Genomic DNA, 16,095 nt, shown 5'->3' on the forward strand with positions numbered 1-16,095 from the left:
AGGTTTCTATGACCACCCCAGAGGTTTGCTTCTTAAACTTTATGGCCACACTGCTCTTTATAACCAAGTGGATCCTTTATTCCTATTTGTTCTCTGTCACCAGTATTGTTTATTGGATGTTCCTCTTGTCCCAGGCTTAGCCCAAGGCTCTGCAGTCTCAGAGCCCTGCTGACTGTCTCTCATTATTTACAGACATTTCTTTCTGTTTTGGCTCACCAGGATGTTCCCTTTATCTACTTTTTTTCCCCCTTAGCACGAGGCATTTTCCAAAGAAACTCTATTTCCCTGTAGTTCCACTGGCTTCTTAGAAGTATCCCAGTAGCTGTGTGCTCAGGCTAGTCTTTCGTTACTCCTTTGATTCTACCAATGGCTTTTTGATAAAGTAAGTCAAATAATAAACATTGTTTTAAATAAAGGAAGGGGAAATGAAAAAGAAGAGGAAAACTTAGAGTTTAGTTTTCATGTGGCCATTTGAGTTTCTGAAGGAATTGTCAGCAGTGTGGGAACAGACATAGCTCCACACTGTCAGCCTCAGCAGCGTATAATTCCCCTTATCTCTTGATGCATTGACACTAGCCAAACCCAGATACTTGACTTTGACATCAGCAGTAATGGATCAGACATTCAGGACTTGGGTTTGCTTGTACAGTGAAGCAGGGTTGGAGGTTTTGTGAAATATATTTTAATACAGGCCTCAGTATAGCAATTGAGAGAAAGAGGTTATCTCAGATAAAATAGGACATACCTAAGAGTATGGGATGTATTTTCTAAGAAACAGTCACAGAGGATAAAACATACTCTTATGTGGGTATGGGTTACTCATGGGAGTCATAGAGAGTAAGACTTATGCAAGTGTAGGTATGGGCTCCTCAAGGGAGAGTCATGATTAATTATCTTAGCATTAACCATACATACCATTTCAGTGGCTCTCAAATGTTGCTAAGAAAGTGTTTTTGTGTTTCCTCTCTTTTTATGCGTGAGATATGTGAGCAGGCTTTGGAGATGCCCAGCATGGGGATGGTGTCTGTAAGGTAACAATACCAGGAGCCACTGTAGTTTTGCAGGGGTTAGTACATGCCCCCTCCCTGTACATGGGTTCCTAGTGAGACTCCTAGGAAACTGCAGCTTCTGTCCAGGAAGGGAGAAGGCTTAAGCAGTTGTTAATTTGGAGAGATTCTTTCTTCTTTATTGGCAAGAGATTTCCACCAGATTCATGAGTAAAGGGCCTGGTCTTTTCTCATGTGCCCCTAACTTCTCCCATCCTTCTTTCTTGCCTCAGGGTTACATTTAGAATAGAGACCATCGTGTCTCCTGAAGAGTGAAGTCAGCCAGCAACCACTTAAGTACTTAGCTGTGTGTACCTCAGCTTCTGTCTCTATCCTCCTGCAGAGCAGCCTTGGTCTTCAAAGGGTTGGAAAGGCTGTGAGCTTACGTACAGATGGGACGGCCTGGTTCACACTTGACGCCTTTGTCAGTCGTGAGGAAAGAAAATCAGATGTCAGGGAGGCTCCTCCAAGTAACCTAGAAGTCAGATGATTTTTTTTTGGGGGGGGGGACGGGGTACACGTGGGGAATAAGATAATGAAAAATTCAAGAGCTAGTGAAAGCAAAACACTTTGAATACACTAAAGAAAGTGACATTGGCACAGGGAGAAATCAGAAGTGACTGGTGTGCAGATCTGGCGCAAGACAGTGACTTTGGAAGTTACCCAATCATGAGAAATCCCTGTCTTCTCCCATAGGTCAAGACCTTTCCCCTTCTCAAATGTCTCTTCAGTTTAGGACACAAAGCTTTATCTAATGGGTATTCTGGGGCTTGAGACTGTCCCCTTTTTCTAGTGGTGGGCTCAGTCACACACAGGTGACCCGGAACTTTAAGTCTCAGAGTCCTGAGAGAAGCAGGCACCAGCTGCAGCTGGAGGAGAGAGGGGCGTAGCACCTCCTGCTTATCTGTAACTGATGAACTCTGAGCACACTTCGCACTGAAAATGGACCATCACAGTCTGTTTCTTATAGGTGTGACGGGCTGTAAGGAGGGATAGACACTAATCCACAGACCAACACATGAAGGCAGATCTGGCTGACTTGAGGAATGGAAGGAACTTTGAGAAAATTAGAGTCTTTTTAGTCTATCTCTGTCTTCTTGAGCCTAGGAGATGTTGTCCCCTGCCTCCCAAATTTTCTTTTCTCAGCTTAGTAATCCTAACACTTTAGAGGCTGAAGCAGGAGGAGAGGATGCTTGTAAATACAAAGACAGTCTGGGTTCCATAAAAGAGACTTGTCTTCAAATGAGTAAGTATAAGCCATTTTTAACATGCATAAACATTTAGGAGCCCACGTGCCCTTTATTCAGTCAGGTTTGTCTGTTGCAAACCCCATCTCTGGGCCTCAGTTCCTGGCATCTTAACTGACCGCCATTGTTCCTGAGAGGATGCACTCCACTCGCTCTCAAGAGGGGAGGAAGAGATTACAAGCAGTAGGGATTTTATTGAAGAGAGAAAATAAATTATTTCTAGTCTAGTCCTTTTGCCACAGCTTTATTCATTGCAAAGTTACCCATTCTTGCTCCTTGGGGTTTCTTCCTCCGTTAAACACAGGCGCATCCTCGTCTCCTGACTGTTACCATTGTTACTGTCAGATGTTACTAACTCTGGTTGATGTTCTGAAATGGACAAGTGTTTCTACTGGCCTGTATCTAATCCTGAATTTTCTTCAAGATAGGTCTTTTATGGTAAAATCGTTGCTTTGAAGCATGTTCCTCATATATATATATATTTAATTTTGCAGACGATACCAGAAGTTACAGAAGATTATGAAGCCTTGGTAAGAATGCATCATCTATTGATGTGATTTCATACTTTATTTACTCTGCATAATTCATTTGTAACCTCTCATTTTATAATTATGCATCTAGATATTTTGAGTATTTCCCCTTTTTGTTTGATGTTCTTATAAACAACTTAATTTTTTTCTTTTGCTGTTTACTTGTGGCAGAAAGGGTTTTATGATTGTTACCACTAAATGATCAAAGCTGAACTGCTGTCTTCCTTGAGCAGTGATAGGTATAATTTTATGCACTACTTTAAATAAAATTTTCTCTTTTGTGGCCTATGTGACGTTCAGAGTTAGAGTCTGACTTTCTTCAGAGGCCCAGAAAGCAAAAGATCCATTTATGTATATTTAAACAGGATTTGTACATAGAATAAAAATTATTTGAGTCTGGAAAAATAGTTGCTCCTCCATCTCCTATGTATTAAGCTATCTGCATTACATTTATGTCTGGAGATGTTAGAAGTTACTTTTTAAAAAGTTTTTTCTTTATTATTGAGAATTTCAGTGTCTAGTACATCATTAATTACTATATAGAAGAAAAACATTAAGGATGAGCCATAGTTAAGAGAGGGAGAAAAAATACTTTGTAGAAAACTGAAGCCAAGATGACCAGATATTGAAATTGACAGGTAAAAATTCTACAACTTGTGAAGGTAATAAAAGTAGTAATAGTTGTTAGTGGTGGTTGTGTGTGTGTGTGTGTGTGTGTGTGTGTGTGTGTGAGAGAGAGAGAGAGAGAGGGGGGGGGGGATAGGGAATAAAAGAAGGCAATGGTGGTGCAAATATGAACAAAAGTCAAACAAAAGACTTTGGAAAATGTCATAATGAAACTACTTTTGTATACTAGTAGAAATTAGTAATAATAAAAATATGCTTAAAAAGTGAAATATTAGTATAATGAATGAACTTTTGGGAAGTCTTAACAGAGAAACAGAAAATGTCAAATACAAGCAGATATCATTTATAAAACTAGAATAGTAGGGGCTGGAGAGAAGATTCAGTGGTTAAGAGCACTGGCTGCTCTTCCAGGGGGCCTGGGTTTGAGTCCCAGCACCCATGTGGCAGCTCATGACAGTCTGTAACTGTAGTTGCTGAAGATCTGCTGCCCTCTGCTGGCCTTTGTGATCACTGCGCACAACTGTTACACAGACATCCATGCAGGTTAACCAATACACACAGTCAATACAAAATTCTAAAAGCCTCAAAAAGATTTTAAAGTGGTTTAAAAAAAAAAAACCCTAAAAAGTGCAGTAGTTAAAATAAAAAAATTCACTGTATGAGAATTGAAGGTGGCAGAAAATATGACCTAGCTTTGAAGTATATAATTATTCAGGCTGAAAAATAGAAAACTGAATAGTAAATACTTGACCTATGAAGTAACAAAAATGACTTAAAGCGTACTTAGAGTCTCAGAACGACTCTCAAGGGGAAAAAAATACAAGATATAAAAATATTTGTAGATAATTACAGAAAAAAATTAAAATCCACAGAGTTATATAAATTCATAGAGTTAAGAAATTCATGAAACCTACAAGAGATGAATACAAGGAAATTATATCTGGGAACATAATAACTTCTGAAATCAAGTTAAAATTAAAACCTTTAGGGCAGCCTGGGAACTTACTACATTGCAGTAATTAAAAATAAGAACGAAGGAGTTCTTGCTAGAAATAATGAATACCAAAAGGCAACACGTTAAGAAAAAAAAAAAAAAGAACAAAAAGCTGCTATCACCAAAATTTTGTATTTGATAAAACCTTGCCTGGAAATGAAGCTGAACTGAATAATCTTTTAGTTTCTACAGGAGAGAGATTAATCCAAATGTGTTATATGAAATTGTCAAAGAACTAGCTAAAAAGACAGCTTATTGTCAGCGTACATACATTATATGAGATTAAAAAGCAAGGCCTTCCAACTAGAGAGACCCGACAGCAGATAGAAATCGGGCTGTATGGGAAAGCATGTAGAACACTGGGCACTGGTAAGTGCACAACTATATGAAGATAAAATAAAGTTTACATTTTTGTTTGAGGACATGTAACTATATAAATGGAAATTAGGATGATGTTTTACTGTAGGGTTTATGATCTATGCAGATTTAAAATATATGACAGTGAGATCACAACAGATGGGGACGTAGAAAAGTATACTTTAACCAGCTTCCTTTTGTATAATCTTCCCTGTAAGCAGACCTTAGTGTGTTAATAGTTCATTTTGTAATCTATAAAATCACAAAAGTTATTTTGCTCAAAGTCCAATGGAAAAATTAAACTGAGCTACTAAACAATATTTAATTAACTCAAAAGCTAGGCGAGAAAAGTGAAAGAGAAGAAAATATAGCTGAGACAGATAGAAACCAACTATAAATTTATATTTTAATCTTAATACAGTAAATGTAAATGGACTATATACTTTATTTAAAAGGCTAGGGTTGTCAGAGAAAAAAAATGGATGACCCCAGATATAGACTATTTATAAAATATAAGAGGGGAACATACAAATTTGAAAGTTAAAATGGAAAATACATATCTTACACATGCTAATAGTAACATATTGAACAATTTTATTAATATCAGGAAATATAAGAAAGAAAGCTAATATGTTGTCAGGGAAAAATATAACTAATAGTAAAAATAAGTCGTCAGCAAACCAAAAAGTTAAATATGTATGAATCTAACATAAGCTGCAACATATATGAGCAAAAAACTGATAGAAGTAAATAAGCCTATCCTCCTAGTTGAGGATTTTAAAACCACTGTCTCCTAATGGTATTGTTTGAAATTTAGATGGTCTTTTAATAAAAAAAAAACCCAGAATCAGGTATCAGGGTGAAAGCTGAACGACCAGAGATGCAGAACAGCCAGCTCCTAGTTCTTACCTCTATGAAATCCTCAGTCTAAAGAGAGTGAGTACCTGTTTCCTCAAGCCTTATATAGCTTTCACTGCCCAGACATCACTTCCTGGGATTAAAGGTGTGTGTCCTTCCCAGTACTGGGATTAAAGGATTAATTTGTGCCACCACTGTCTGGCTCGGTTTCCAGTGTGGCCTTGAACTCACAGAGATGCAGACAGATCTCTGCCTCCCGAGTCATAGGATTAAGGATGTGTGCCACCACTGCCTGACTTTAGTGGCTGACTCTGTCCTCTGATCCTCAGGCAAGTTTATTAGGGTACACAATAATGGCTAGGAAAACTAGGTAAAATCAGCAATATAAAGATACTGTAATTAACATTACTGAATGTTGTTTATGGAGTGCTGTGCTTATCAACAGAAGAATACACATCCCAGTATATGTGAAATATTCATCATGACAGATCAGATGCAGATCATAATGAATCTCAAGAATTTTGAAGTAATTGGAATTATGTAGATTATATTTTTCATTCTAAGATCATTTACCAGAAATCATTAACAAATAGCTGAAAATATGCATATGGTTGGAAATTAGAAAACATGCTTATTTTTCCAAGAGTTGAGGAACAATAACTTTATTGAAAGTGCAAAACAATTTGAAGTGATGATACCAAAATTAGTGTGTATAGGTAAAGACAGTGTTTAGAGGGAAGTGTATACTCTTAAATGCTTATGTTAAAAAAAAAAAAAAGAAGATTAAGAAAATTGCCGTCTTTAATCCCAGCACTCAGGAGGCAGATCTAGGTGGATCTTTGTGAGTTCAAGGTCAGCCTGGTCTACAGAGGGAGAGCCAAGCCAGGACAGGCACCAAAACTACACAGAGAAACCCTGTCTTGAAAAACAAAACAAAACAAAACAAAAACAAAAAAAAAAAAAGGAAGAAAATCAGGGATAACACAGAATAGGAGGATTAAATGGGGTGGGATAGGAAAGCAGGGTAGAGGAAGGAACATGGGTAGGAACCATTAACACTTAATGCCCTTTGAAAAGCCACATGGATACCTACTACTGTGGAAGCTTCCTAAAATAAATATTTTTTTATGAAAGGTACTTAAATGGAGTCATCACATAAAGGGATGGGGATGGGATAATGGTCTAACTGGACTCTTATGCCACCAAATAAAACCTCTAGTGACAGGAATGGGTTACAACTTGTTGAGTTGTTGGCCAAAGGGGTCTCAATAGACACTTCCAAATACCACAGGCTATTGCCAAGATTATTGATTACTCTCTGTAACCTTATAGGTAAGGCCCTATTGCTGAACACAATACTTTTATATCATTAAATATGGAGACATTGAGCTGGTGCCCAGCTAGAAGCTTCACCCTTAATGACTAGTGTTCATGGTGCTGGAAGTTATTTTGCATGCTAGTAGAGGAGAAAAGCAAATATGCAGCTACAAACCCTGAGACCTACAACAGCCACCTGCCTGCAGGATATACTGGTGCAATAGCGGCACAAACGTTATGGGTGTAATCAACCCCTTTTACAATTACATTTCAGGCCCACTCCATGCGATGGAAACCATAGCTGACACTGCTAAAATGGCCTAGAACCTGAGACTAGACCTGTCAGGCTTAGGGAAAAACTTGCTCTTTTGCTAAGGCAGTGGTTCTCAGCCCTCCTAATGCTGTGTGACCTTTTAATAGGGTTCCTGGTGGTTGGTAACCCCCAACCATAAAATTATTTTTGTTACTACTTCATAGCTGTAATTTTGTTACTGTTACAAGTTGTAATGTAAATATCTGTGTTTTCAGATAGTCTTAGGTGACCCTTGTGAAAGGGTCATTTGACCCCCAAAGGGGTCATGATCCACAAGTTGAAAACCTCTTTGCTAAGGGAACAGAGCAATAAAATGATTTCTAATGATATATTGCTTTGCCCACCAATAAGTACTTTGACTAGCCCTCAGCAGAGATGTTTCTTCTTGCAGTGGATGGGGATTAATACAGACATTCCTAACTAGACAATGTGCAGAGAGTGAGAGACTTTTGAGTACTTAGTCTTAAGTGCGATGTCTTTATCCAACCCCTCACTTCAAGACTCAGGGGTCTATGCCAAAGAGGAGGTGGAAAAATTGTAAGAGCCAGAGGTGGTGGATGATTCCAAGGGAATAGTGTTGTCCAGATACAACAGGGCTGATATGCCTATTAACTTACAGAGACTCTGTCAGCATGCATAAGAAAAGCACAGGTTCAAATCAGACAGAATTCCAGCACTGGTAAGAGGGGTACAAAGTCCCATTTCTAACCAAGAAGCTATTTACAGTTAAATTGATACCTGCTGGAGAAGAGAAGATCAGCTTTCTCCAGTGGAGTGTAACTGGATCTGTCAGCCACTGTCCAAGGCAGATTCCAAGCCCATGACCAGTAGTGGGCCAATAGAAAATGGACACCATGTATTTTCTGAGGGTGGTCCCGGTGGTGTTTGCATTACTGTTTTTGTTTGTTTGGATTTTTGATTTTTTTTTTTTTTTTTTTTTTTTTTTTGCTTTTGAGGACCTGGGAGAAGTTGAGGGAGGGTAAAGAATATGATCAAAAAATTATATGAAAAAAAACTTTAAATAAAAAGAAAAAATTAGGTGTATAAATTTTTACTTGGGACTAGGAAACATCTGAACTTATTAAGTAGAGAATAAAAATAGCAGTTTATGAAAAAAGAAAGAGTCAAATAAAAAAGAAATTTTAGGAAAATAAAGTATTTGGAGATCTTTATGAGAGTAAGCTCATCACGGAGGTGAACAGCAGGAGTAGCAGAGACTATCTGGCAAAACCTGCTGATTTTAAAAGCAAAATGAAGGCATACTGTGAATATTTCTCTCCTAGTTAATTTTAAATTTTAGAGAATATGCACAAAGTCCTTATGAAATTGAAATCACTGTGTGTACCTGCCATGGAAACACATGGCTCTGATCTCCTTTCAAGAATAACTTGCCTCTCAGTCAGGAGGACTTGAGTCACGGGACAGCCGTCAGCTGTAGCACGATCTCAATCTCTGCCAGCTTTGAGTCAAGGCTGCTCCCTCCCGGCAGCCTCCAGTCTTGAGCATGGGGAAAATACTAGGGCCCACCTCTTTCTGCCCATTGTGGGACTCTTCCAACAGCCATAGTTTATTTTGCAGTTTATATCTCTCTAGTTCTAGAGTTTTCCGTTAGTTGATTGTTAGGTCTCTATCTACTTCTTCTCTCAGACATCTAAGCTACAATCTGCAAACTTTCCATACCCAATTCTACCTTCTGCATTATATTCTTTGATTGTGTACAAGTGTCTACATGTGTATGGGGTGTGCATGCTCATGTGTGTGTATATGCATGTGGGGCTCAGAGGGAAACCTTGGATGCTATGTTCAGAAAAGTTGTCCAGTTCCTTTGAAACAAAGTCTCTTGTTGGCCTAAATCTCAGCAATTACACTAAACTGTCTGGTTAATGAGCTGCAGGGACCCTCCTGTTTCTGCTTTCCTAGCTCTTGGGTTTCAGGTACCATCCATCAAACCGAGCATTTTATGTATATACCAGGAGCATCAAACCCAGGTCCTTTCACTTGCAAGATCAGTGTTTTTTACTGACTGAGTCCCAGGCCCAGGCCTTATCCTTTGTCTTTCACAGGCATTACCTGGTTTTCCATGAAGCTCCTCTGTCTCCTAACTCTGTCCTAGCCGCTGCTTCTTAGAGAAACAAGATCTATACATTAAAACTGACTCCTGATAAATAATAGCTGTGGGTGTTCATGTTTTCTCAGGTAGTTGAGATCATTATAAAATAAACTTTGCTGGTGTGAATAATGATTACAAAGGTAAATTCCATCACACATTTGTAAAGAATTATCAAATATATAACAAATAGGGAGGAACAGTTTACAGCAATTTTATGTGGCATGTATTATTCTAATACCTACATCTGACTCTGACAATAAAGGAATTAAAAAAATTATGGGCCAGTTTTCCAGTGAACAGAGATACAGAAGATCTCAGAAATGTATTAACATAGGACTAAGCAATACATTAAAGACTAATATGCCTTGATTGATGCCAGCCTTAAGTCAAAGATGTTATCTCTCAGCCTTTAGTCACTGAGCATGGGACGGGATCATTGTTAATTTCTATTTTCAATTTAATTGAATTGAGTGCTACCTAGGCAATAAATATAGTATTTATTTTCTCTGTCTCTGTCTGTGTATGCATGCATGTTTGAGTGTGTGTGTGTGTGTGTGTGTGTGTGTGTGTGTGTGTGTGTGTGTGAGAGAGAGAGAGAGAGAGTAATGTCATTTCCAAAGAGAAGGTGGGGGTGAGAGGGGCACTGTTTCAATAGACTGAGACCAATGAAATAGAAAGGAAGCTGCTAGTGCAGTCATTTATTTTCTCCAACTCCTCTTTCTACACACACACACACACACACACACACACACACACACACACACACGCACACACGCTTCTCTCTTTCTTTGCCACCCTGAGGTAAACAACCTCTGATAATGACTGATGTGAAACTGAGCCAGTGTGATTCTCCCCTCCCATAGATTGCTTCATCATATATTTACCACAGCAACAAAAAGTTCAACACATTGACTGTAGCAGGAATCTTAAAGAGTCTTATTAATAAAATCAAACCTGTGGCCAGTTATTGGGGTGAATGCTGGAAGGTCAGAGAGACAGAACAATCCACAGCTACCTCACCTGTCCAACTTATCAGCTGGTCCTGTTTCCTCAGACTGGAAGCTTCTGTGTCCTCATCCCAATGGTTCTCAGCTGAACTGCTGCTCGAAAGCCTGAAGCTTAACCAGCTAAAAGCTTAACTAGCCAAATACTTAACCAGCCAAATGCTTATAGTTTCTTGTCCTCATGCCTTATATATCTTTCTGCTTTCTACCACTACTCCCTGGGATTAAAGGCTCGCTTTTAATGCTTAGCTGTATCCTTGAACACATGGATTTCTGCCTCTGGAATGCTAGGATTAAAGGCGTGTGCTACCACTGTGTATCCTCTATGTTTAATATTGTAGTTGTTCTGCCTCTGACCCCAGATAAGTTTATTAGGGTGCACAATATTTTGGGGAACACAATACCACCACAATTGACCAATGTGATTTCTACAAGAAACAGCCTACCAATTGAAAATCAGTGTTTAGTTTTTAACAAAACACATGAAAGATCAGATAAAAATCACTTTTTATAGAGGAAAAGACCATAAACCCAATATTCATTCATATTAAAAGTTCCCAGCAGTAATAACTACATTACCTCATGAAGACCATCTATTTAAAAAAGGTCAGCAAACTGATGGTGCAAAGTCTGATGTTTTCTTAACTTGAAGATTAGTCAAAGGCAAATATGCTTCCTTTCTGTATTTCTACTTGGCATAGTTTTGTATGAGTTCTCACCCTGTGTAAAAAGCCAAGAAAGCAGTTAAAAGACACAGTATCAGAAAGACACAAAACTATCTCTATGCATAGAAGACCCAATTATATAGAAAATTCTAGCAAAGCTACAGAGAGCCTGGCAGGTATGATAACGACATCCACCAAGGTCTTGAGATACAATATCCATGTATAAAATATTGTGTACTGTCATGTTTACAGCAAACAAGTAGGAATGACATTACATTTTTCCATTTATAAAGTGTCAAAATGAGAAAAGAGAAAATTCTTATGGATAAATTCAACGCAAACGTGCAGTATCTGTTCCTTGAAAAATAAAAGCATTGCTCAGTGACATTAAAGACCTAAATTATTGGGAACAGACCATTTTGTGGATGGAGAAACAATACTGAAGATATAAATTCTCCACAAATCTTAGTTTAATGCTATATAAATCACTGAAACAAAACAAAACAAACAAACAAACAAACAAAAACTGAGGGCCCATGAAATGGCTCACTGGTCAAGTGAACTTACCTGAGTTCAGTCCCTGGAATTTTCATGGTGAAAGGAAAGAACTGTCTGCTGCTGCAAGTTGTCCTTTGACCTCCATATGTATGCTATGGCATGGGCATGCATCCACAGATGTACACACACACACACACACACACACACACACACACACACACACACACACGGACCAAACAAAAAAAAATCAACCCCCAAACTACACACACAATAAATAAGTAAATGTAAAAAGTAAAAAAAAAAAAAACAAAACAGAACAAAAGACAGCAGCAACAACAACAAAAAGCAAAACAAATGAGACAATTCTAAAACTTAAGTGAAAATACATAATGGCTAGAATAGCCAAAGAGTCAACAACAAAATTGGAGGATTTCATAAGATGCCTGTAAGACTGGTTATCAGGACAGCATTATATTGACATAAGGAAGAGAGACCAATAGAAATATAACCAACTTAAATGTTCAGGAAAGAAGTCATGAGCTTGCCTACTGATACAAGTGTAACTCATTCTGGAGGATAAGTAGACTGTCTAATTGAAGATTTAGGTGTCTACAACTTCCAATATAGATAAATGTTATCCATATTTGATAGAAAGTACATGGGAAGCCTAAACAGGGGAGGAACTATAGCTTTTGACAATTAAGAATCTATTTGCTGCTGTTCATGAATAGTGTTAAAAAGTTTCCTTTATGTTCAGCATTTCTCTCGTTCTGTATTGGGCACAGCATCCTATGAAAATGCTTGAAAGGCCTATACTTTTGCAAAATTAGCAGCTTAAGTTTACACGCTTGTTTTTAGATTGGCTGGGTTTTTGCTGGAATGAAGATTCCATCTACAAATTGATGAAAAACATTTATTTGAACCATTCCAGCACACATGGTGTGTCAGCTGTGAGAGTGGCTGCCGACCAGCACGTGGAGATTGTGGCAGTCAGTACTGCAAAATCTTTACCCTAACATGCACACACATACACACACACACACACACACACACACACACACACACACACTCAAGCAAAATAAGTGAAAAATGTTCTGAAATGTGCCATGTGGTTTCTTTATATTTGTAATTCTCTTAAGGCTTGATCCTCCACTCAGCATTGATGTTAAAAGTAGAACCTGGGCTTTTGCTTTTGTTCTATAAACTCCGAGTCACTCCTGCAGGAGTGGAAGTAAATATTGACATCAGCGTTCAATAAAAGTTGTTATCTCCCCCTCATTCGAAAGAGCTCTTTTGATTTAAAATAGAATAAAAATTTAGGATGGTCTCTTTTCCTTGCAGCTGAAGTTTTGAAGTTTAATTGTGAAAACGTCTTCATGGCAACATACTATGTCACTTAGCAATTAGTCATAATGAATTATATGTTCTCTGTGGAACATATGTGTGTATGTGTGTGTGTGTGTATACTATAATGTGTATTGCATGAATGTTTGTTATGTATTGTACCATGTAACACACATATCACAATACTGTGTTAACATTTAATATATTAGGAGGAGGTTGTATTATATGATTCTTTCTATCAATCAGTCATCTAGCTATTGTTTTAGAGAATGGGCCAATTCTGACCCAAGAGTATCTTGATAGTCGCATTATGAGACACAGCCTTTCTGTTCCTCGTCAGTCATCAGTGTTGAGGATGACTGACAAGCAGAGCTTGCTGTCTGCAGCCTGGGAACTTCTGTTCTTGCTCCTTATTAGCTATCCAGATTGAAGTCTTAGACAACTGGGTTTGGAGATTCAAAAACCAGAACACTTCTCCTCTCCATCTATCTTCCTTTCCTGGGTCCTTGAAGCCTGTTGGAAGAATCTGTAGACAGAGCTCTTGAACATTTTAAGGGAGGATGATTATTGCCCTAAGGCCACTGGATTGGGATTACAGCTGGGGAGCTGACTCATTTGGCCTTTAGATTCCTTTAGTGTGTGTGTGTGTGTGTGTGTGTGTGTGTGTGTGTGTGTGTGTGTGTATACACACACATATATGATTTCTCTGTTGTTTTTAAAGGACTAATGGAGATGGCTGGCGAGCCTAAGGCCATGGGTGCTCCTTTGCTCAGATGGCTGACTGGGAAGGAAGGGTTGAGCTGGCAGTGGATGCTTTCCTGGGCTACTTCTAGTTCTTTGGTCAGTTCTCTTATCAGTGTCACCGAGGCAGACATTTTGGTGCTGAATAGAGGCTGTGGTGGCATTGTTTCATGAGGGGGTATGGCAGATCCTTTTAGTGTCTGTGAACCTTTAGCATGTCAGGTATAAACCAATGCCAGATTGTTTTACTTCTGAATAATACATATATTATAATGTTTTCACAGCAATACAGATACCTACCCAGTCTAGTAATAAGTATTACTAATTGAATGTGTTACCTGCCTCTTATTTCCTGAGGCGTTTTCTCTTATAGGGACTGATCATGGATTTTCTTGTGATTCATTATATACAGGGTTTACTTTTATAGTTTTACTTAACTTCCTTTGTTTTTTTTTTTTTTTCTTAAAGCCTATTTCATACTTATTCTAGTTTTTTGCTCTTTCCAATCCTGCATTTTCTGAATGGTGTTTCCTTTAGAAGTGTGAGCCTCTGATGCCACCTAGGGGGCACCTGAGAGATTTGGGATGCTTGTGTTTTTCCTGCTTCTAAGAACAGACTACATTTTACATGGAGGAGTGTGCAATGCTCGAAGCCCTGAGCTTCATTTGCTTTTGAAAATGCTACCTTTTTGTGGTGACATTAGGCAGCCCTCGCCCACTGCCGTTTGCAGGGTAGGCACCGGAGCTGGCTTCCTTTTCTTAAATAGCCCCTGGGGTACCGTCACCACCTTGACTCCCTCCTCACTTGATTCTCATAAATGAAGAAACTGAAGCCGGGATGGTGAAGTAACCTGCTGTGTAGAGCTGGAGGCCAAACCTTTGCCACGTGACTTGAGGCCACCCACCTGTTTCTTTTTAGTGGGTCTCTTCCTCTCTGCTCTCTGTATTATTGTCCTGTGAGAGTCACTTCCTTCTTGACGGGTTCCTTTCAGCACTGTGGCTTCCAAGATGAACGTTGCTTTCTAAAGCTGGCCTGAGCAGAAGAGCAGCAGGGAGGGGTATGGAGAAGAGGCTGTGATGAGCGGCGAACCTCTTTTGTACTGTATTAGTTGAAAATAGGGAACTTCAATCTAAGTTTGTTTTGAGACTTTGAAATGGAGAAATAAGGTGACATGTTCTTCTGTAGATGAAAAGTCAGAACAACCAACTAAAAACTGAGTGTGCAAATTCACATTACTATATAATGTAGTATAGAAATCATGCTTGGCATTCTGTGATGGTCTCTTTGGTAAGGCAGCCAGCCATCAAGGTAGGATCCTAGAACTGAGCGCAAGCAAACTCCTTCTCGTGCTGGAAAGAGTAGTTTATTTTAGACATATTTAACTATAGCACATTTTGGTGAATTTTTTTTTTTTCCTGGTGACAACTCAACCCCATGTGCACAGTAAAGCCTAAGACGTGACTACGTTGAAATGCTTCCTAATGTACATGTGACATCTTCCATAGAGATGAATTCTGTCGATTGACTCCATGTGGCATCTTCCATAATGATGGGTTCTGTAGACTGACAGGCTCACAGTAAGGGTCCAGGGGTTTCCCCTAGTACTTATCTGTGAGCACAAGAAGCTCCATGCCTCCCACATAGACATTCCTTAAATTCCAATGACTAAGTTCCTAGCTAGTGTAAAACAAGTGAGTTTAGTCACGTGCATATTTGCATATGTGTACACATACCTGCGTAGAGGGCAGCGGCTCTCAGTCTTCCTAGTGCTTCGACCCTGGTGACCCCCAGCCATAAAGTTATGTTGTTGCTACTTCATTACTATAATTTTGCTGCTGTTGTGAATCCTATTGTAAATATCTGATGTGGGACTCCAAAGGGGTTCTGACCCACAGGTTGAGAATCACTGACTTAGAGCACCTTAGTCCTATTTTGAGATTCCTTTTGACTGATTTGTATATGTGTGTTTATGTTCACGTGCTTATAAGAGCCTATGGAGGCCGGAAGAGGGCTTTGGATTCCCCTGGAGCTGAAGTTACACTGCAGGTGGTTGTGAGCCACCCAACATGGATGCTGGGACCTGAACTCTGGTCCTCTTCGAGGGCAGCAGAAGTGATTAATCTCTGAGCCATCTTTTCATTGCCTTTGAATCCTCTCTTCAGGGCTAGTGTTGCAGGGAGCCTTCCAGAGATAACCCCTCAGACACATTTTATAGCCAACTGAAAGTCTTTATTCCAGCCGTCTGGGGCTACAGTCAGGTATTCAGACCTATGTGAAGCACTGAGCATTTAGACCAAGAGGTTTTTAAAGGCAAAAGCCACATCGTGTTATCTTGCTCAGCAGATGCAGGGGGAGGCTTGCACAAGCAAACATTTTAGTGGAAACTAAGATAAGCTGCTAGCTGGAGCGGGGGGGGGGGGGGGGGGGGAGGTGTCTGTGCAAGC

General features: G+C 39.2%; 1 protein-coding gene across 1 annotated transcript in view; it reads left to right on the plus strand.

The window, feature by feature from the left end:
- Positions 1-16,095, plus strand: part of Elmo1 (engulfment and cell motility 1) — a 434,336-nt gene that overhangs the window by 70,833 nt on the left and 347,408 nt on the right. The window contains 1 exon segment of the mRNA XM_028855855.2: positions 2,788-2,823. Within this exon segment, the coding sequence (XP_028711688.1) occupies positions 2,788-2,823 (36 nt within the window).

The sequence above is a fragment of the Peromyscus leucopus genome, chromosome 5, assembly GCF_004664715.2.
Source record: "Peromyscus leucopus breed LL Stock chromosome 5, UCI_PerLeu_2.1, whole genome shotgun sequence".
NCBI classification, from domain to species: Eukaryota; Metazoa; Chordata; class Mammalia; order Rodentia; family Cricetidae; genus Peromyscus; species Peromyscus leucopus.